The 22,748-nt window shown below is 39.5% G+C and overlaps 2 protein-coding genes across 5 annotated transcripts in view; both read left to right on the top strand.

Annotated features, from left to right (window-relative positions):
* The window catches only part of GUCY1B1 (guanylate cyclase 1 soluble subunit beta 1), a 42,001-nt gene extending 39,771 nt beyond the window's left edge, over positions 1-2,230 (top strand). The window contains exon 14 of the mRNA XM_040554515.1: positions 895-2,230. Coding sequence (XP_040410449.1) covers positions 895-918 — 24 coding nt within the window. The 3' untranslated portion in view covers positions 919-2,230. The remainder of the gene's footprint in view (positions 1-894) is intronic.
* Positions 2,231-13,490: 11,260 nt separating this feature from the next.
* The window catches only part of TDO2 (tryptophan 2,3-dioxygenase), a 45,724-nt gene continuing 36,466 nt past the window's right edge, over positions 13,491-22,748 (top strand). The window contains exons 1-3 of one of the 4 annotated variants that reach the window (XM_040554506.1): positions 13,491-13,879; positions 20,443-20,553; positions 20,787-20,865. The gene's annotated coding sequence lies outside the window, so the exon portion shown is untranslated. Of the gene's footprint in view, positions 13,880-17,044; positions 18,801-20,442; positions 20,554-20,786; positions 20,866-22,748 lie in introns of those variants that run through there. The other 3 variants (XM_040554508.1, XM_040554505.1, XM_040554507.1) reach the window with 3 other exon arrangements.

Raw genomic sequence — 22,748 nt, 5'->3', positions numbered from 1 at the left:
TTCTTTTACTGTGAAGTTTTCTACCTCCAATATCTTTAAATCTAGGTTTGAATCATATTAGTGATGTGTTCCCCTCTTCATTATATACCTAAGGGACTGATTAGCTCAGCATTCACAAATCTGTTAGCATATTTTACCCTGAAGCCCAGTAATTGATATATGGTGGGGGAAGAGGACAAAATGGTTACAGCTGGCATAGAGGTATGAAACCAAGGTCTAAAATATGCCATATCTTCACTGAGCCTGTAGAACATGATAGGGTTGGAGCAGCTCATCATACTTCAGACTTGATTACCAAGTTGGCATCTCTATTGTGAATGAGCAGCATTTATTTCTGGGAAAGATCTGTTTTACAAGAATCACTGTCTGTTCGGAATGCTGCTCCTTTACATTATTCCCAGTTAAGGTATCTCTTCCATAATACCATTCCAGCAAAATTTAGAATTGTATCAGAAATGTACATAGAACCAAAGCAACTCTGACTTACTTGTCTGCTTGCTTGCATGAACAGAGATTCAACTGCAGCTTCTCTCATGAGAAACTGACTTATAAAACATAAAGCTTGCAGAGAACCTCAGATGTCTGACTGCAATTTCCATCATTCCCTTCTTCCAAATATGTTTTTCTCCCACGTCCCCACATTACTAATTGGAACAAGTTAAAGTATCTCAGAGCTAGTAGTTCATCAGGGAATGTAGGAACTGCTACGTTCTTACATACCACAAACACATACAAAAGAAATGCTTTTGTTAACTATGCTCTGTTCTATTATTCTTATTATTTACTAATACTGGTTGCAAGTTGTCAAACATATTTTGTCACTGCATTGATTCACTATGTGGTTGCTTCAAAGAAAATCCCTTACTTTTCAAATTCTACTTGCATGCACTCAAGGAAACAAAGCAAGATGCTTTCTGAGCTGAGGGAAGAGGAAAAGGACGCTGAACAGGGTGCAATACTGTCTCCAAATAGAGGGCCAGGCAGTAAGGATGAGTTTATGGATGTTACTTCACTTTGTATCTCCCATTGCTATGTGCAGTAACATTGTCTTTTGCCCTAGTCCTGAAATCATACTCATCATTTTCCTCCAGGCTTGCTTGCTACTTTTTCCTTAGTGTTTGGTATTGTTATATCTCTGCTATGGGCATGTATTTCAAGCTTTCTTTTTTCTTTTTGATATGCGTTTTTGCATGTCAGTTATGTGGCCCTTCCTATCACCAAATAAAACCGAATAAAAATTTCATAATATGCACGCCACAAATAACCACTTCAGTCTGATGCTTCACACCATCTTCATCTCCATCTTTGCAGTACAGTGGTTGCAAAAATCAGTGACATTTCTGGAAAGATGGGAAGCATTTCAATTGTTTGGCAGAACGAAGAACCTAAAGAACTATTTGTAAAAATAATACATAAAGCACCATTATGAAAACTATTCTATAAAACTTGTTTATCAGATTTACTTCTGCTATTACCATGCTTCCTGTTCATTTTGTGAATAACACTTGATGCACTGTTAAAACTTGGTTAGAAAAAGGTACCTCTTTTGATGTCATCCTGCATTTTGGCTTTGTAGACACTAAGTAAACATTGTCTATGTTGAAAGGAGGCAGTTGTTTGTCTGACACTGCCATTTGAAGCATGTGCTGATGTACTTTTACTGAAACGCTGTTCTCTTGCAATGTATTTTGCATTGTTTTATATTAACTAAATTAAGTTGTCATGTTAATAATAGTTTGCTGGACAATTTTAGGCCACTGATAGTGCTCTAATTCTTTTCTGATAGAGCTCCCAGAATTGACAGGCATACTGCTAGGACACGATTGTCATGGTTGCCTTTTGTTTTGGTCTCTAATTTTTAGAAATAATTTTATATTATTCCTTGGGAGAACCTGATGGTATTCTTGGCATCATGGCATAATTAAAAGATATATAGCTTGTAAGGGGACATAGTATCTTTTATTTTACCAGCTGATACATTTGGTAAAATTGGACAAGGTTGCAGATGTGTTAGACCTTCCATAACTTCAGTGTATCGTGCATTTTTGCGTGAATAATATCCATTCTTATCTGTTTGACATTTCTGAATATTTGCATTATAAAATAGGATAGTGCAATTACTTTGTGTATAAAAATTGTCTATCTACTATACTTTATGAGCACAGAATATATACGTATAAATGTTTCATGTTAATGTGCAAAATAAATTGCAATAAATTATTTTTTCCACTGATTTTAGAAATCTTGGGGTTTTCTTTTTAATGAAAGTTGCATTTTAGTGTTGCAGTTGATACAAAACAAGCATGTTCTCCATTTTGTAATTCCAAGTTCACGTTTAAGTAATTTCTCAAGTCATTGTTCCAATGTGTACATATATTTAAGAGTCTCCCACGTTCAGGTTTGTGGATAACATCCTCAGGTTAAAGTGGTGTTAAAAATGTGTAGATTAGTGCTCCAAAAATAGTAGAAGAGATCACAGAAATACCTACATGGTATTTCCTTTGTAAAGTCTTCAGGTAAATGCTGCACTCAACAGCTAAAAATAAAATTGCTTAAACATTTCTCTCAGATAACTTTGGGTATTTAGTTCCTTAGTGTGTGCTCTCTTGCCTCTTCAATTTAAATATAGTGATTTGCTTTTTCAATAGAGGCTCTCTAACTGAAACATGAGGTAAAATAATTTAAAAAGTCTGTTTCAAAGTCTGTTTCATTTACAAATACATCTACTTTATCTTAGTATTGTTTTTTTTTTAAAAAAAAAAGTTGAAACAAGCAGAAGAAAAGTGAAAGCAGCAATGAAACTACAAATTACAGAATGCTTAGCTGTTTCTAATCTTCTGGATCAAATGCTTTTCTTTGAATTCATATATGCAAAAGAATTTGGTTTTCTGTGGTTTTACTAACTAAGGCTGGCTGTGCAGAGGACTCTGCTAATATGTCTTAAAGTTGGTGCTGCACTTGACTTGAGAAGTCTGACTGTTGCTAGTGTTTCTTGGATAATGTATGCACTTTTATCTATTATGGGGCTTGAAAACAGCAAAAGGACTCTCACTGGCTTTAGTAAATTTTGAAGCAAGCTTATTAAGCACATACTCTCAATCCTTAGAAGCTATATTATAAAGGCTCACAATGAAAGAAGCCATTTGATAACATGGCCTATATTTGTTGATCTTTTCATTGACCTTCCCCATGCAGAGTTCCATCAAAACTAAATTTTTATTATTATTATTTACAGGGCTAGGCAAATACATCTCTGTACTTTTTAGCAAAAATATTAACAATTCTAGCATATTAAGAGGAATGTATTATTATCATATATTACTTTTTAATCACCATTAAACTTCTCTCAGGCTGTGTTTGGATTGAGATGTTACACCTCATGAGCCTTATGCAGTTGATTTTTATTTATATTTACATGCCATAAAATAGAATCTGTAAAGTGAATTTTCAGTGGGAACAAATTCTGGAAACATAACTTTGTGTTTGGTAACTTGGGGGGAAAACAGAATAATAAGCAATGATTAAGATACTCGTTTGAATATATGTTCATAGTATTATCACAACATTTATTCTTGTATTTTTTACTTACAAAAATAAATCATACCACTGTGTATAAGGAACTAAAAAGACTTTATAAATAAGCATAGTTTGAAAATTAGCTTGAACCTTTAATTGACAGGAGGGGTGGCATACTGCTGTTTTTAACTCTTAGGTATGTTTCTGAAAAGTTAGACAGACCAAGTAATAATAAGATACATAAGCAGAACTCCAGCTTCTTGAGTGTGGGTCTTTCAAATTCTGCCTTCTTGGCAAACACATCTACAGATGCCATAATTAGGCTATTGATGGCAAGAGTGAACAAGTCAGCAGATAGAGCAGAAGACAACATTAGGATGGCAGCTCTCATTTTTCTGACTAATTGGTATCAAAAGCTATTACGCAGCTCATACATGGTTCTTCTCCTTCACATATGCAACAGCAGCTTCGCTATAATGATCCCAGAGATACAAAGTCTCTGCCTTGCACCAGAATTAAATGATATAAAAAAGGATGCATTATTCATGAAAGTGGTGGCCTTTTCATTATTACTGTGATTTCTGTTGGGACCATTCACTACCTTCAGCTGAGTGCACACTTAAATTTTGCAGGATCTAGGGAGTTTTTGTTCACTAAGTCACTAGACAGCAATATGTCTTAGAGTTGGGTACAGTAATAAAAACTATTGCCCAAAGGAGTTTTAATTCACCCTTCCCTATCTGCTGCTATTGGGCTGCTATTTTTGTGGGTTTATTTTTAGAGGAACCTCACATTTTTATTACCTCACAAAGGCATCATTGGCAACAATGGTTTACTAGCACCCAAGATGTTCATTTAGCTCTTTTTCATATATGTGTACACACGCGCACACACACACACACAATCCCTCAGGAAGGAGACCTGAAGACAAAAGTACAAAAAAATAATTAGGTTATGTGAGTTTTTTTTCATGACTTGCTTACAGTGTTTAATGTAGGTTGGAGTACATCTGACAAGCTCATGTTTAAAAGACAATCATCTACATAAGAAGGAAATAGGAAACAATAAGGTAGCATTTGATATGAATAGGGGCTGGCTGGAGCTGAAGACCCCAGAGCATTTTCTATTAACAAAACTCCTGTAAAATCTAAAGCTAGTAAACATTTGAGTGTGCTGCAGCCAAGCTGTACGCTGCGTTAGACACTTTTGTACTCTGAAACCTTGATAGCCTTATCAATAACACCCATCTCTGTGGAGCCAGAGCATGGTCTGAGGCATCCGTATCCTGATGTGTTTTTAATTCACCATGGTGACAGGTCAACAGTAGACATACATTGTCACAAACTGTAAAATGGTTATTCAGGGCCTTTCCAGAGCCATCATGAAAAAAAGGAAAGGAAAAGGAATAGGAAAGGGAAAGGGAAAAGCCTTATAGACTATAGTAAGATAATTTTGCCACTGTGTTGGCTCCAAGCAAAGGGATGTTCCTAGACTTTCAGTCCTTATGAGTCCTTATTCAGTCCTGAATGCCATAGTCACACAGAGGAACCGTGTTACTATTTTTCAATAAATGTTCCTCTTCATTGCTTGCTGACATGATCCTCTCTTTTCTGTGGGAGAGGCTGAAACTGTTGTCATTTCATGCACCTACCTGATGATGAGAGGTGGACAAGGAATAAGCTAGTAAACAGAGCAGTGCTAATCTAACTGTAAAAACAAATGAACAAACAAACGAGCAAAAGTCATTCCATTCCCCAATCTATAACCACACATACAAGGCACTATTTTTTTCTCTATTGTTCTTCAGAGCTCTGGCCAGCTTTGGGTGACAATTGTGGAAAAACAGCAACAATACATGCTGTCTCCACCAAATCACTCATTGTTTATTATTAGCAGGAAAAGGGTAATGTTCATTATCATCATAATGGTCAATGGGTCCTTCTGCCAATGTGACTGGTTTGGAGATAAAGATGACTAGGAATATAAGAACAATTTTTTGATTATTATTCTGGGATAAAAAGAGAACAAGCTCTCTGTTACAGAGGTTTGTTCCGGATGTAAACTCTGCAGTGGTTACCAGATACCAGTCAGATTGACATCACCTTTGTTACTTTTTTTCCCCAGAAATTATTAGGGAGATTTCAATCTAGATAAAGAACCTAGTGCGAGTTTTAGGCTACAGTACAGTTACATTCTTTGGGGAAGCGATTTTGTGTCATGAGTGTATATGAATTCACAGCAGTTAGCCAATGCTAGCACACATTTATTTTTATCTGTTTACGTGCAGGACACCACTGGCATGAAACCTGTACATTTTTTATATTGCAGATTCTCAGGATCATTCTAGCCTTCCAAAACTGATTTTACACTTTGATAAATATGGTATTCTGTCTGGAGCTCAAGCAAGGGACTTGTGATTGAAATGAGAGAATTTAGCTGAGTGCAGACAAAAGACTGAAAATATACATAGTTCCTCACAGCTGTTAATCGTAATCCCAGACTGGAAAACAATTAATAGTCCTCAAGGCTTTGTTTAAAAATAAACAAACAAACAACAACAACAAAACCCACACAAACTACACAGCCATAGTTTCCAGATGAAAAATAAAACTGAGTTCAGCATTACAGGCTTCAGCCCTTATGTCAAAACATGCATAATGAAAAATGAACTGTGAAACTAGCTTCATAAATCTCACTGATATGTGATGTACTAAATGTGAAGAAACGCACATTTCTAACAAGTCCTGAACACTGGGTGTAAGCTTCCTAGAAAGAAAAGAAAGGTTATGTATTGTTATTTTCAGATATTTTGTGCAAATCAACTTAATGAATGGCAATTTTCATAGGGAAAGAGTTCAGAATCAATCTCATTCTCAACAAAAAGCTTGTATAAAAAGGTTGAAGGGTAAGTACTCTTTTTTCTTCAGAGGGTATAGTGAATCATTCAGAGATTTAACAGCCTGTACAAGAAACCAAAGCCTTGCCTTCTGTCACATATAGCAGAAATTGTGGGCATTTGTGTAAAGATAAGGTAAAAGACTTGCCCCAAAAGGGAGGATACGTGCCATTTCACAGAGCCTTCCTTTCCCGTATCATCCTATCCCTCAGGTTATATATCAACAGATAGATAGACAGACAGACAAATAGATAGATAGATAGATAGGTAGATATAGCTTTAACTTCTGCAGAGGCTACCTTGCATCTTTCCTTGCTGCTTGGCCTGTGTCAGGGAGAAAGACAATACTCATGAGGCCTGTAAAACAAGTACTGCAGTACTACAGTAACCCAACGAAGGCATTTAAGTGGGGTCTGGGACTGCCCCTGCAGGCCCTCTTTTCTGGTTAATGTAAAATGTATGAGTAATCTTGGGAGCACAATTATTGACAGGAAAGGATACCACCAGGGACAGGAGGGGAACAACTGAACTCCAACTAGAATTCCAAAAGAAGGCTCTTGGATTACAAAGAAACATTTTTTTTGTCACCTATGGCTCATACCACAGATATCTCAACCAAATTTAAGGTTCAGTGTACATACATTGTGAATCTGGAGATCATAGTATTTTCTTAAGCTTTAATTAATTGATGTTTTATCATGGAAATGCCAAGAAAAAGGCAGCATTTATTTATGTAAAACTTGTCCAAGGACAAGTTTCTTGCTTACTCGAATTACTGGGCATGAGTCATTTTCCCAGTGTGGTATCTGTGGGTAAATGTTGACTTGTATTTTCAGCTGGAAAACACAGCACTACAACTGGAGGCAGTCTCCTCCGTCTCTTGCATTCCCAGCTATGTCCCATTTTAACTATGACACTTCCTTATCTTTGGATGACATTTTTGCTGGCACTACCAGCCAGCACTGCGAAACATTGCTCTCTCACAGAGTACTGTAGCCTGTGAAAAATATCCAGATTGAACCCAACACTTTAAAAAGCCACTGATTCCTTTTCTCACTGCACTTTCTTCCTTTCTGGCCTCACCAGGCTAAAAACTCTTTAACAAATTGTTCAGAAAGAAGCTGCAAAATGACGAGCTGCTGCCCCATCGGGAGACCAGGCCGCAGTCAGCCAGTCAGCCTGACTGGTAGCTCCTCACTGGCACGGCTGCCGGTCCCCAGGTTTTTGTTCCTTCCTGCCTAATGGCACAGCCTGTTCTCTGTCAGGTGACGTCATGGTTAATTAAATGCTGCAGAGCACTAATATTTTCTCCCCCTGTTGCTACAATAATACTAGGCAATCTATACAGAACACTGTGACCCTCTCGAAGGAAACAAAAAGCATGCCGCGCTAGACTGCACTGTCCAGTTTTAAGGGCTCTATGTAGCCGAGAGGACAAAGCCACAGCTGCCAGTCCGCACGTGATGCTGCTCGTAGCCCTCAGGTCCAGACCCCCAGAGACAGTGGCAGAGACACACTGTAGGGGCATTTGTGTCCTCCGGTGTGAGAACAAGGACTTACTTCTCCTCCTTCCCTAATGTATTTTTAGACATAACAAGATGGTGCCCTGGAAAAAAACAGCAACGGAAGAAGTGCACCTGTATGTCCCGCTGTAGTACCACCCGAGTAAAGTACTCTCCATCTGAAAACCTCAATTCACTTTGTAAGATGGTGACAAGAAGTTGGAGGAACACACTTTACAAAAGGAAATTGTACTTTTTCTAAATAGAAACTTAAATGGTGGGCAATGAGATGGGGTGCTGAACAGGAATTCATGCTTGTCTCACTAACGCTGTCAGGGACATTTTGGTAAGACATTTGCTCAACTCACCTGGTATCACTGCATGTATAATGGCTTTAGTGACTTGACAAGAGTGGAAGGAATGATGTGCAGTTCTCCAGTTTTTACCATGGACTGTAGCAGTAGCGCTGACATGTCAGTGTTGAAGAGCTCACTGAAGGAAAAAAAAAAAGTGGGTGAGTTGCAAGATCCCATTCATCAGGTATGGCACCACAATTAAGACTAACAAAATTCTAACTACATTTATCTCAGTCTACAAAAATACGTAGGCATAGCTGACCTTAGGATCCCACACCTGGCCTGTGACTCCAACAAGGATAACAGCCGTGTATAGGCCTCTGTTCACAGATCTGTGAACCAGCTGCTCCTTTTTTGTTCCCTAACATTTATCTAGAAGTGTCATTTTTGTTGGGCAGCAACTCAAAACTGATTAAAGTATAACAGGCTGTAAACATTGGGAAAAAGTAACAGTAGGCCTCGCTCTGCCCAGCACAAGAGGAGTTAACAGCCTCAAACAAGTGGTCCTGGAACAGCAGCAGGCCCAGGGTGGAAAGGGAGCTGTCTGAAGAAGAAATGTGTTTGTCTGGTGTTTTTTTAAATTGAAGTCTGTAAGAGAAGATGCTGTGAACTGGATAGTTTGATGCTATTGTGTTTTAATGTTTATCATCTGCTTATACGTGATTGGGAGATAAAGCTTTCCCTGGAAATGAGGAGCTCACTGAGTGGGGCTGTGTGTTAGGCCCTGAGTCACTGTGCTCATTAGGTCGTGTTGTGAACACACAAACATTTCACACTGTGAGGGGGTTTCTTTCTGCGTCCTTCTTGGCTGGTGGCCATGGTCTGAGGCCGTCACCTCTGCCGAGAGCAGGGCCTGCAGTCCCATTTAGCTTTCCTCCATAAAGCCTCTCTTGGAAAAGGAGAAAGGAGGTGCTGGATCATGCCAACCTACCAAGTGCTTATCTTTGAGCTGTTGACCTCCGTGGGAGTCGATGACGTGCACAGATGCCACACCGTGTCACTTCCCTTTTTGAAGGAGGACAAGGACCCTGGAGGCTTGGTGAGCGGGTGGTGAGTGAGGCCCTTGGGAGGTGGCCTGATGCTGGCGGGCATTTCCATCCCATCCCTGTGTAGACACCCAGATGCCTGATTTGCAATCATGGAGTAGAAACTCTGCTGCCAGACGGGGAAGGGCAAAGATCTCTCTGGCAGCAGGACTGTGCAGCTCCAGGCTTTAGTCAAACTCCCATGTTGTCACCATGCTGGCAAAAGGGTGTAGAGAAGCCGCTAGGGGGCCAACGGGCTTACAGTGGGTACTGCTGTAGTGGAGGCTTGCTTTTGTAGTAGTCTTGCTTTTGGTTGGAGGTAGCAGGATTTTGCAGATACTTGTTAGGGAAGAAGACCAAGGACCTGGTCACCTTGCCAGTTCTTATTGTTTTTTATGCTTGACTGGGGAAAATACTGAGGAAAGCAAATCTGAGCTGGATGGAGGTTCTCCATCTCCATGAGCGTACAGAGGGAGAAAGAGGGGCGTTAGGTGTTTGGTCAGCTTTACCCTTCCCCACAATTGCAGAGGGGTGTCCTTTCCTAGGAGGGCTCAGGAGAAGGCCCAGATAAGACTCTTAGTCAAATAACTCTTCTCGAAAGGAAATTTTCCTCTGAAAATAGGTTGTGCATTATTGCCTAAGGGATAGCGAAGCTCTTTGTGAAGACTAAGAAAATGCTATGTACTGGGGCCTGATTTAATACTGGCAAAAGTCAGTAAATCTAGAGGCATAACTAGCAGGCAGGCAGCACTCCTGCCTAAAAGGTGAGGAATTAATCACTGACTAAACAGGCACCTTTCTGCACCCGTTTGTGTACTGTACAATTTTGCGTGTGGTCTAAGCATCTGACATGACAAACATGGAAGTGCTCCAAATATCAGAGGTGGTAAAAGCGACGGTTAGAAGTGAACTCCCAATTGTTTTTCAATAGCTTGTGGTACAATGGTTATGATATGCCAATGTATAAGGGCGAGCTGTAGTGCTATTTTTGGCAGTAGAGCACATTAAAAAAAGAAAGCCTCAGGGGTGTTTAAAAAAGAAGAATGTAACGCACTCCAGAACATTGTTGTGTTCCTTCTCAAGAAGGATAGCTTCTCCCTGTGGTATGTTCTTAAAACAGAATCTGTAAGGCTCCTCTGGGCTTGATGTAACCAAGGCTGTGATTATCAGCAGTAAGAGCTGATTTCTGATTTAAGGAGATCACTGTAGACGTTGCCTTGGGATCTTGCCTAGAAATGCGCTGGTGTTTAAAGGCCTGTTTTTCCTCAAATGCAAATGTGAATCAAATGGCTAGTATTATCTTTATTATTAGAAGAAAAGAGAACTCCAACAGGGTAAATAAATAGGATAACACAAATAACTCCTAACCTACAATGAAAATGCTGTTTCATCTTACCCTCCAGAGGAGTAACAGCGAGTCCATCTTTTTCCTTATTTTCTGGTAATCTTTTCTCACAATTTAGGATTTCTGTCTGGTTGATTGAGGTGAGACTTGCAAACAGAAGAGGTAGTATGGAATAGTTTGATTTCTTTAGCTGTGCCGTGGTCAGGGTGCTGTTGGCTCTGCTTCATTCTGCTCCCTACATTGCTCTGTCTACTGCCAACAGCTTGGCTAAACACCTTTCATGCCTGCTGCTTGATCCTTTTCGTTTATTTACCTTTTCACAATCAGAAGATACCATAATGCCCTCACTCCCTTTTAGTGTTCCCTTCTCCTTAAAAACCTGGGGCAGGGAACATGGGGATTTGTAGTACAAAATGAACTTACTGCTAGGGCATTTTCCAGAAACGCTTCTGAGATGTTCTTCCTGACAGAAAGATAAAATCTATTGCATTGGGAGTTACGATGAGGAGAAAGCTACTCAAAAGCTAACAGTCAGAATTAATTACGTTCATGACAATACTGAACAGTTACAAAATGATTGTCCTATGGCATACAGACTGTAAAATCTAAAGTCAGCAGCTGTTGGAAAAACTTGCATTCCTGAGATACTGAACTCTCCTTCTAAGCAAGATCATGAAAATAATTGCCTCTTCGTTTGTTCAATGGAGGAAGAGAAAGACTATTTTTGTTAAACAGGAAAATATTTATATTCAAAAGCATTTTCTTCCTTCAGTGTGTAATAATCTGTCACGGTACAGAATTACATACATTAATTTCCATTTCTCAATTTACAAGGCTGAAAAGAGAGGCTATCTGGACAAAAGTGCTGGTTTAAGCATCAGATCTCTACCTCTGTAAGAGGTTTTACTTCAACTTTCACCTGAACCATATTTCCTAGGGAAATGGTCCCTAAGCTGTGCTGCATACCTGTTGAAGAACACTCTCCATCCTTTTAGTTAAAAGCTGTTCTACTTCCTCTGAGGTACTGATTGAAACAGAAGACAGAAGATTAGACTGGCTGGCTAGACCCCTGTTTTGGACACTAGCCACCTCAGAGGTGGCTCGATTCCCATGATCGTTCACTCCTGGGCCTCTTGTCCAACTCCTGTGCCCAAGAGAGTATCTCCCAGCAACCACTCTCTGAATCCAGGCCTTAAATGTGCTTTTCAGCTGAAATCAACAAATACCTTGGGGTCAATGGAATTGCTTCTTTTTCTTGCTTTACTTTTACTAAGTTGTGAATTCCCTTCTTACCCCCTGCCTGCCCCTGTAACCCCCAAGAAAATCACAAACATTTCCATTCCTGACTTCTAACCTTCCTTTGGACTTTGGGTGTCAGTTAAATGTTTGTGGTTGGTGTTCAGGTCATTGAATACTGGCAGTATTCATGTTATTTGAAAACCATACATCTTGTAGTTCATTACATTTTAGTTTAGGAAAACACAAAAGAGATGTTTTATCTCTGATGGATGTGCTGATACTTTGCATTGTAGCAGCTGTCTCGTGTGAAAGGATGTGACATAACCTAGCATTTTAAATGAGCATAACATATTCCAGTATCTAAATATGAAATGAGTAAAAGGTCATTGATCTTTAACTTTTTTTTTTATTGGTAAGGATTCTGTAATAGTACTGTTATTTAGTAATGTCAATTCCAGGTAAATGAGTTAAACTTTTCCTGAGCAGCAGCATAAATTATTCCTTTAACTACCTTTACAGGAAGCTTAGCTTCCAGCTCAATAAAATAAAATAAAATAAAATAAAATAAAATGCCATAGATGCAACGAAAACATGTTACAAAGCAATTGCTTAAAGAGAAGACTTGTAAGCCAAAGTTAATATGGTAGCACAAGTTTCTAAACGTTTCATTTCATGTATAATTTTTTACAGATTTTTTTGTGTCATTTCTGCTTGCCAGAAATTAAAAAAAAATATATTTTATTTTCTTGCCAGAAAATAAAAAAAAAGGCCAGCTTATTGCCCTTATGAACCTGGAGAATTCTTGTAGCAACCACATTGCTGCAAGACAATGTGATATTAAGGCATTACCATGATGAGTTTTATCTGTTCTGTTAATGCAATTAGTTGACTGAAATAGCTCATTAGCACTTCAAGAATGTCTTCTTTCGTGAAGTGCTCACTTTTCTGGTAGTACTTTCCAGCTTCTGCTGAAAATATTCATCCACAGCATCACTCCCAGTGCAGAGTAGTCCATTTTACAGTTCTGTGCCTCATTTTCATTTTGAACACTGTAGTCAAAGTGAAGCTTTGACCTCTAGTGAAAGTACAGAAAAAGTTCTAGTAAGACAATTGGTACTGAAGTTGTCTCTGAATTGGAGACAGCATTGAAAATACTTTTTAAAAAAAAAAAAAAAAAAAGAAGGAAAAACTAATATTCTTTGTATCCAGGCTGTTTCTTTTACTTGGAATGTGCTAAAAGCCCTTAAGTCTATTGTTTCTGTTGTATTCTACAGTTCTTACATCTTAAAAATACTTCATAATCTTTAACGATGAGGATTTGCATAAACTGGCTGGACTGATGCTATGGAGTCTTAACTTCTTTCCCCCTTTTTTTTACTGTTTCTGTAAAAATTCCCTTTCCCTTCCATTCATCTCAACAACACAGATTTGAACTTTTGGTCACTTTTATCAAAATTGTTTTACTTGCTCCCTGTACTTGAAAACATCCATAAGTCATCAGTAGCAGGGTCAGCTTGGAACATCTCCTGCTCCTAAAGAACAAACACATGCTGGAAAACTCATTGCCTGTGAAAAGATACCAAAAAGCAGCTTTCTTCTGGCTGCCATGCAAACAGTTAATTCTATTGCCACAGAAATTGGTGCAACAAAATGTAGAAGCAATCAGGAAATAAGGACCTAAGCTGGAAATTGCTCAGAGAGGAGGAAGAGACGTGATGGTTTCTGACCGTTAGGTCTCTTTCACATCCTTCTTATTGTCTGGGCACTTCCGTGAACGGCAGCTTGTGGGATGCATCTGCCTTGCCCTGCAACAGAGTGAGTGTGGCTTTTTGCATGCAGAGGACCTGGGCGAGGGAGGTGTAAGGGGGCATGGTGGAGGGTCTGGTCCTTGCTGAGAACTTTCTCCCCTTTGGCACCCAGAGAAACAGCACAAAACAACATCGCTGAATTTTCATTTCAGTAAGAAAAGGAGGGACAGAAATCAGGCACTAGCTGATTCTGTAAGTGTGGCCATTTTGTGTTGTGTCTGCAAGACACCTTGCATCTGTTGTCTGTTCTGCTGTCCTTCATGTTCCTTAGGCCAAAAATTTTTCTGTTTATAGGTTTTCATTTTAATTAGCAGGTGCTGAATGTGCTTTATTTCATTAATCTGCTGTTAGTAATACTTACAGTTAGAATATGTGCTGTAAATCCCTTCCTCTTGAAGCTTTCTCAGCAGGACAACAGTTCTGTCCTGCTGGCTGGCTGCTGCAGAATCTTGAAAACTACCCTTGCCCTTTTTCAGCTGATTATTTGAAGGACAAGACCCTTCGCATAAGCTAATGTTTATAAATCCAGCCAGGAAGACTGAAAAAGTAGTCAGATTTTATCCTTGATGTAATGTGTAGAATTCGGCCAGCTTTAGCCACTATTTTTTTGTTAATGAAATCTATGTTGATAGATGACTTCTACATATTTTCGTTATAGGGCACCTTAGAGCTGGTATTGAATTAATGTAAATGACTGATCAATTTGTGGAGGATTCTATGTGCTTTGTTCTAGCGAGGGGCCAATGTCAGAATTACGCAGTCGAATGTTGACATATTTGTCAACTTGAAGCTGTGAGAGTGTGATGAAAACTCCCATATGGGTAGATTTACTGAGCCTAGCTCCAGTGCTGAGTGCACACACACTAGCAGGTTCTGGGTTTAGAAGGCGTCTTTCCAAGTTGGTGTTATGAAAGACACAGAAGTTAAGAAAGAAGCCAGATGTTTAGGGAAGTCTGTACCAAGGATCTGCTTGGATCCTTAGCCCTCTCATTGGAAATATCACAATAAGTACTCTATCCCTCTGTTGAAAGCTACCCTTTTCCCCAAAGAGATCGTTTCCCATATTTATCATATCTTTGGTATTGAAAGAAGTGATTAATTTGCTTACAGTATTCGTGACTTCTAGATAGAACTTTTTGCTGTAATTTTCTTATACGCTTATTGTACTGAAAACCTTTTATGGGATGTGCACAAACTGGCAATGACACCTAGAGAGAATTTGGTTATGTATCAGCAGTAAAGAATGAATAGATCGTCTCTGGATTTAGGTATAAATCTCATAGTCTGGTATTTGCATAGCCTGGTCTGCTCATTGCTTGGGCCATTTATTTTGTATTAAAACACCTGAGCTTTCTTTGCACGCAGGTGGGAATAGGTAATATGAAAGTGGGGCTACATAGGGAAGGGCTGTCTGACCATCTAAGGTGATATCCCAAAATATTTTGACACTTTGAATTCAGTGCTTTGAGTTGAGAGACAAAGCAGATATTTTATCTTTTTCTAAGAGTGCAGGACCTTTCGAGCAGGGTCCGCATCTTTTGAAGTACTTTAGAAAATGAATCATAGAATCATAGTACGTCCTGACTTGGAAGGGACCCACAAGAATCACTGAGTCCAGCTCCTGGCTCCTCACAGGACCAGCCAAAAATCAGACCATATGTCTGAGAGCGTTGTCCAAATGCTTCTTGAACACCCAACCACAGTCTGGGTGCAGAACCTTTCCCTAGCACCCAGCCTGACCCTCCCGTCCCAGCTCCATGCTGTTCCCTCGGGTCCTGTCGCTGTCCCCAGAGAGCAGAGCTCAGCGCCTGCCCCTCCACTCCCCTCGTGAGGGAGCTGCAGGCCGCCATGAGGCCTCCCCTCAGTCTGCTCTGCTCTGGGCTGAGCAAACCAAGGGACCTCAGCCGCTCCTCATATGTCTTGTCTTCTAGACCCTTTGCCATCTTTGTAGCCCTCCTTTGGAAACTGTCTGATAGTTTTACACCCTTCTTGTACGGTGGTATCCAAAACTGCACACAGTGCTGGAAGTGAAGCTGCACCAGCACAGAGCAGAGCAGGACAACCCCTTCCCTCAACCAGCTAGCCATGTCGTGCCTGATGCGCCCCATGGTACGGTTGGCCCTCCTGGGCCGCTGCTGACTCCTACTCAACTTGCCATCAACCAGAACTCCCAGATCCCTTTCCACAGGGCTGCTCTGCAGCCTCTCTTGCCCCCGTCTATACATATAGCCACGGTTGCCCTGTCCCAGGTGCAGAACCCAGCACTTGCTCTTGTTAAATTTCATGTAGTTGATGACTGCCCAGCCCTCTAATTTGTCAAGATCTCTCTGCAAGGCCTCACTCCTCGTCAGGGTCAACAGCTCCTTCCAGTTTAGTGTCATCTGCAAACTTATGTATTTTTGTCCTGCATCTGGATAATTTATAAAAACACTAAAAAAGAACTGGCTCCCAAATGGAGCCCTGGGGAGCGCAACTAGTGACTGGCCACCAGCCAGATGTAACCCCATTTACTATAAATATGGTGCTGTGCTTCATGATGTTGCTTTGTTTCCTTCTGATTTTTTTTTTCTTTCTTTCCCCCTTTTTTTTGAATTATGGAGGCCTCTTTACTGTTTGCTAGATTTTCTTGTTTCAACAGTGAACAGCTTCTTACAATTAGTCTTAAAGCAGACATTTTGTGATGTTTCTTTAGCTGAATATTTTTGTTTTCTCATATCTGGTTTGTTTCAGGTGAGGCACTGTTTGCTATTTTCTTCATACTTTTCTGAGAAGTTTGAACTAAAATAACCTAAAAAGCTTCAAATGGAAGCTTTCAGACTGCAGGAAAGGATCAAGATGCAATGCAGCCCTTCCAGACCAAAGCATGCACAATCTATAAGTGAACTGTAGTTCACATGGGCATGACCTGAAGTTGTTTGGTGTTTTTAGGGTGGAAAATTTCCACTGAGCTAACCAGATCAAGTCTGTAACAATTTCTATGGCTAGAAAAGTTAAGGGTCCATAAAAGGTTGCAAGCACAGCAGACAAGTTGACCAATACGCAAATCTTCCAGGGCACATTCTCTTAGCCTGGAGTAGTAGTAGGCTTTCTAAGTGTGTTTTCTTTGGCAGCCTCTGCACACAAAGACCTGTTGGTTACACCCAGAAAAGAGGTTACATTAAAATTCTTAACTGAAGATATTGGGAGCGTCAGTTATAGAAATTGCACTAAGAATTGAGTCATTGTTGTGGGAGGCATATGGGTTGGGTTGAACAAAACCAGAAGGATTTCTTTTTTTTTTTTTTTTTTTTTTATGAATGCTTGTTTACACTTTATGGCACATGTGTAACCCCAAGAAGACCATGTATTTCACAACTTGTTTACAAAATCTTTCTACATGTAACTGTTCCTACTTTTTATCTCTAATTGATTCACCATTTAAAACGAAGCCTTTAAGGATGTGGTGGATACATCAGTAATGGTCAAATAGGTAATCAACAAATATAATCAACAATCCCTTCTTGAATGCCTATTTTCTAAGCCCTCGGTAAGGGAACCTGTTGCTGTACTTACATTGAGACCTACAGGGGACATGTCCACCATATGTTAATCTAGGTGTCCATGACTTCAAACAACTGGCCAGGTTGAAAGTGGTTTTGAAAGTGTAATGGTTTGTTACTGTTTTTGCTTACTTTGACAGTGTGGGCTACAAACCTTTTTCGTCAAGGACCCTGAAGTGTACTGGAAGTATACTGAATCTTCCAAGGCCCAGGGACATTTCTTTGAAGGGAAACCCCACAATTAACAAGGCAAAAATAGACACATTTGATCAGGCTTAATGAAGCAAAATGACACATTTTTCTAGAGGTAGAAGGGCTTCAGTATATGAGACTGGAAAGATCCACATGTGAATCTCTTTACCCTCTACGGCTTGTAAAAGCACTTCTTCAAAGCACTTAGCCAAAAAGAGGTTTTAAAAATCACCATGACTGTTCCTGTACTGGGACAGGGGATGGGTATGGAGCCCCCTACTACTGTGTTGGTTGTGTGTGCGGTGGGAAGGGCCATGCAGGAGTTTTTTCTCCTCAGAAGAAGCTGCCCTTTGTTGTGTGAGGACTTTGCTGCCAGTGAGGACTCAGCAAAGGTGAGCTTCTCCAGGTGGATGAAGGCACTTACAGAGCAAGAGAGTAACAGGAACAGGATGATCATAAGCAGCATCAACAAGATGTGATGCTAGTCCTAGATCCACAGCAGTATCCTGTTCATGTAGAGTTTATTGTTTATAACCTATTCATGTTTCAACATCGCAATAAGTAATTGCTACAATACAAGCTTGAAGATGCTTCCTGTATCCTGAGGTTTAATAAAAACAGCAGCTGTTAGCCTAAGAACACGTTTAACTCAGGATAGAATTATAGCAACTCGATGTACTAAAGTTTATAGTATAATAAGGGATATTCTTCTAAAATACTGTGTAATTTGGCAGGCAGTATGAGTGAACCATTGTGGTTTATCTTGGCCTGGGCTTTTTAAAATTGCATGATGATCCTTGGATTTCTTAAATACAGAGTAACCCCAGAGCATTCCTAAACTGGAAAGGATCCATAAGAAACCAAGAGGCTGTATTATGCTGCCACGGTGCATTACTTAGGTGGGGAGGGCTGCCCTCCTGGAGTTCTACCAGCACCCAATCCACACACAGTGCAAAAAGTTGTGTTAGGGCTAGTGGGTAGACACAGCTTCAAACTTGAGTGATTTTATAGGGAAATTCAGCTCAGAATCAGTGAGGATTGAGGAGATTCTTCTTTGCACTTAACCAACAGTAGATCAGCTGGCTTGTATAAGCTCATTAAGAGATCCAATAATCAGTTTACTCTGATGCAGAGGGGAGTTGGTTATATTTTTGTTTTGTTTACATCAGAAATTAACTTAAACATTGGGCTGTAAATACACTATCACTCAGTTCAGGTTGAGTAACATCAAGTTTGTCAGCAAATCCGTTGAAATACTTCTCAAGCTCATACATCATTAAGGAGAGGGAAATAAACTGACTCAAGTTATACTGAGTAATTCCGTAATGGATGCTGATAATGACTCCATGCACAAGAAGCCTGCTGAACAGGAGACGCCTAAGGTAAGTGGGGCATCTACTGGTGAGACACTGCAATGAACTAACCTACTGTGTGAATGTCTGATCCAAAACCTGTACAGGTCGTTCTGTGCTCATTTTGCTTTGCCAGATAAGCAAGTGCCAGGCCTGCCTGCTGAGCTCTTTTGCCAAAATCATGCAGCTTCTCCTTGCATAAATCCTTACTTTACTGGCACTCCTTTTGAGATGTCTGCCACATACATTGCAAGAGTAGTTGTGAATACAGTTAGAAGAAGAAAAGAAGTGAGATAATGAAACTTCAGAAGACGTAATGCAAGTCTCTAAGCATCTCCAACCATCCCCCATCCCAATCTGTCACTGCAGAGTCTCTGTCTGTTAGATTATAAAGCTTTCTTCCGCGTACCAGGAGATACTTTGATACCCTGGTCTGCTGCCCAAGGGTGTGAAAACCCGTGTGGAGCGTAAGAAAACACAACAATACTCTAGGGAGATAAAATCCAGATCAACCAAACACAGGTTGTTATCCACACCACCCAATTTTCCTTCCTCCGTTGTTCAGAAAATGTTATATGCAACAGCATGATATTCTCTACAGTGTTAAATACCCCTTAATGACTTCTGCAGAAGTCATTTAAAAATGTTCCATTTTTATTTAACATGCAAAATTTTGGGCCAGGTGGAGGGTGTCATCTTCAGGCTGACATGTTTACAGCTATAAAATTCTATGTTGCATCCCATTGTGCACATGAGACATTGATTTGGAGGGAACTCAAGTGGGCTTGCCCAGTCATGTCATTAATTTCATTGTTAGGATTTAACATTTTAGATTCAAACAGTCAGCATGTGAAAAGCTTGCTTCTCTGCACTGAGAGCATGGAGCTGCATTTGCAAAAAGGAAACATGAACAAATATGCAGCAAAGTAATGCTAAGTTAAGAGAGAATTTGATCATGCTGTTAAATTACCTTGCTTATGTTGCCTTTGTAGAGATATCACCTTTACTTATCCAGTAAAGTCACATCTTTTCCTAAGCCAACTATAAATTGTTTTGTCTTTCTAGACCCACAGTCACAAGCTGAAATACAAAAGCACCCTTACTTCTGCTCTGCTGCACAGCACACATTTGCTATATTTAGCTGTGCCGAGGAATCAATTGCTTTATATAATCTCATCACAAGCCATTGTTGAAAAAGCATCCAAGTCTGTCACTTGATCTTGGGAAAAACACTGGTCTTTGTGCTTTCTTCAGGGCTTCTTCTGCCACGTATGTTAGAAGAATCTGTAACCAAGAAGTGCTTTCAGCCATTCTTGTCCAAAAGTCACAAAAGTCAGTGGAGTAAGCATTAGTCATCTTACTCCGGTACTTAGATCTTTGCTTAGTTAAACAGTTAAACCTTCCCTTTCTGAGAACTGGCCTTTTTTTTTTTTTTTTTTTCTGATTCTGTAGCATGTTCTGTGGTTCATTTAATTTGAAATTTGGCACAGCAGAAACAATTCCAGTTTTCTTTTGTTTACTGTTTACAATACCAATTTTCTTTTATTTAGCCCTTATTTGCAGAAGCAAGCAAGAAAAAGCATTGTGATTGAAAGCTGCAAAACACTTTGGTCTCTACACAAAGTATGTTAGATCACTGTTTAATCTGTCCCTTGCTTTTCTTTTTATCCAGATGCCAGATAATATCTGATTCCTACTCCTAAAAAGAAAATTTATTCTGGCTCAGGAGTTCCACAGCTACAAACTGTTTAAGGCTGGGAGAAGTCTTTAGAGAACTATCACGGTACGTTCACTCTGTTCCTTCCACATTGACCAATATACACCTCGGACAGTGGGGTTAGATAGACCTGCCCTTATGGCTGCTGCTACAAGTGTGCGTGCACTGGATAACAGGGAGCAGGGAAGTCCCAGCAGAAATGACAAATAAAAAATAACTGAGCAACAATCTGTATGTTAACATTAAGGTGTCTCAAACCTGTGGTTACTGAGGAGTAAAATCAAGGCATCTCTTTCTAGGAAAGCAGAAACATTTAATTTGTTTCCTGAATTGCTTTTCCAGAGCTTACGTTCAAGGGAAGCTGTTGATGGCCAAATGGTAGCATTTTCATTACTTTATAATTAACTGTAAGAACTTAGATGCTGAGCACATCCATTTACTACTTTCTTTACAGAAAACGATCTATTGTTAGTTGCTGAAGTTGGATGAAGGTGGATGGTATGGAAGAATAGCACAGTTTATAGAGCATGGCTGTGGCTGACTGTACCTGGCTTTTCAGGCACTGTGTTGGTGTTACCTAAGAGCCTGGGGAGTGGTGGTTCAGAAGATATGGTGCTGTAGTCAGTGTGAGCTTTCTAATTGGACTTCAAATGCTTTGATCAGTAAAGTTAATTAAGTCTGTACGGTGGTACTCTGAAGTATAGGCAACTATCAGTAGGCTTTTAAATAAAGTTACCTATTGCTCTTACATATAGCTAATTGAACAGAACTCAGTGCTTCAAATCAGGATAAACCTTTATCACATATTCTTAAATTCAGTCCTGGGTGCATTTTATATAAGACAGTTCTGTGTCTACCTCTCCTAAAGGGTCTCCACCCAGGCTCTGGCACCTCCAAAAGCTCTGAGTGTCTGGCAAGACACCTAGGCAAGTGTGGATTTGTTCAGAGCTGTGTCCAGAGACACCATCTAGATAAATTCACTTTATACAATATCTTCAATACATTTCTTTATCCTATTAACTTTCACAGTTTTTAATGACTCTGAAGTTTACTAAAATGTACTTTAAAAGAAAAAAAAAAATCCTCTCCCCCTTCCCCCCCCCCCCCCCCAATAACCACCAACAATCCAGTGCACACTTCCTGTTCTATGATCTTTAGTGTGTTTGTGTGGGAATGGTATCTATTTACTCTACGTTATTGTACATCTTTGGAAGTTTATTTACTCACCAAAGTCTTCTTTAAAAACATGAGACTCTAAAGCACTGCTCCAAGGGCCCACACAGATGTAGGAAAGTACAGCAGCTTTTCTGGGCACTTTTAAAGAAATAAACTTTCAGGAAGCCTGACTCAGCACTAAAGCCACTGAATTCTTGCTGTCACTGATTTTAGTAAGACATAGATTAAGCCTTTAGTCTTAATTATCCTCTTTTATGACATTAAACATTGAAATTTTGTTTTTCAGTCCTACTGAGCCTTCCTGAAGTTTTATTGCTTCCAGCAATGATAAACTCAGTCAATAGAGTCTATAAAATGTGGGGTCAGTAGTTTCATTGACATAATGAAGCAATCTTTTTGGCAATTAAATTAGAACTCTGCCATATATCATACAATTTTATGTCTATTAAAAATAATAGAAGGAAAACAGGTCTGTTTGCAGTCTCTAGAGTCCAACAACATGAACTTGGCCTATGTTTGCCCTCTTGCCATCTACCCAGATGCTCTAGGTTTCTCAGTTTTGTATTTATAGTAGTTGACGGATTCGTGAGATTTTTAAAAATATTTTTGATGCATTTCTGACAGACAAAGTACTGTAGCAGTTATTGTTATTAGATGTCCTCTTAATTTTGATAGGTAGATCTACAATATCCTTCTCTGGAACATGTAAACCTTGGAGCAAAGACTCTCGTTAATACAGGATCTGCTTTTTCAGCTTAGCAGTGCTACACCTTTATGGTGGTTAAGAAACTTCTTGTGTGTTAATTTGGCATGTGTATTATTTCTCCTCACTCAGAATACAGAAGATAAACTGGGTCAGAAATGCAAAATTGCATGGAATGTCAGTAACACTTGCTGTGCTATTAATAAAAATTGGTAATTTAAAATAAAATTTTAGGTAAAAATTACATTTTTCATTACATGACAAAGAAGTAAGTCTTTCCAAAGTTCATTCTTTAAAAAATTTTCTATCACAGTGAAATGGCTTTAGGTGCTAAACAAAGCAGGAAGAATAAAGGAAGGGAGCCTTGGAAGATATTACAGTC

Source organism: Cygnus olor, chromosome 4 (genome assembly GCF_009769625.2).
Source record: "Cygnus olor isolate bCygOlo1 chromosome 4, bCygOlo1.pri.v2, whole genome shotgun sequence".
NCBI lineage: Eukaryota > Metazoa > Chordata > Aves > Anseriformes > Anatidae > Cygnus > Cygnus olor.
Note: the sequence above shows the minus strand (reverse complement) of the source record. Positions and strands in the feature narration are given on the sequence as shown.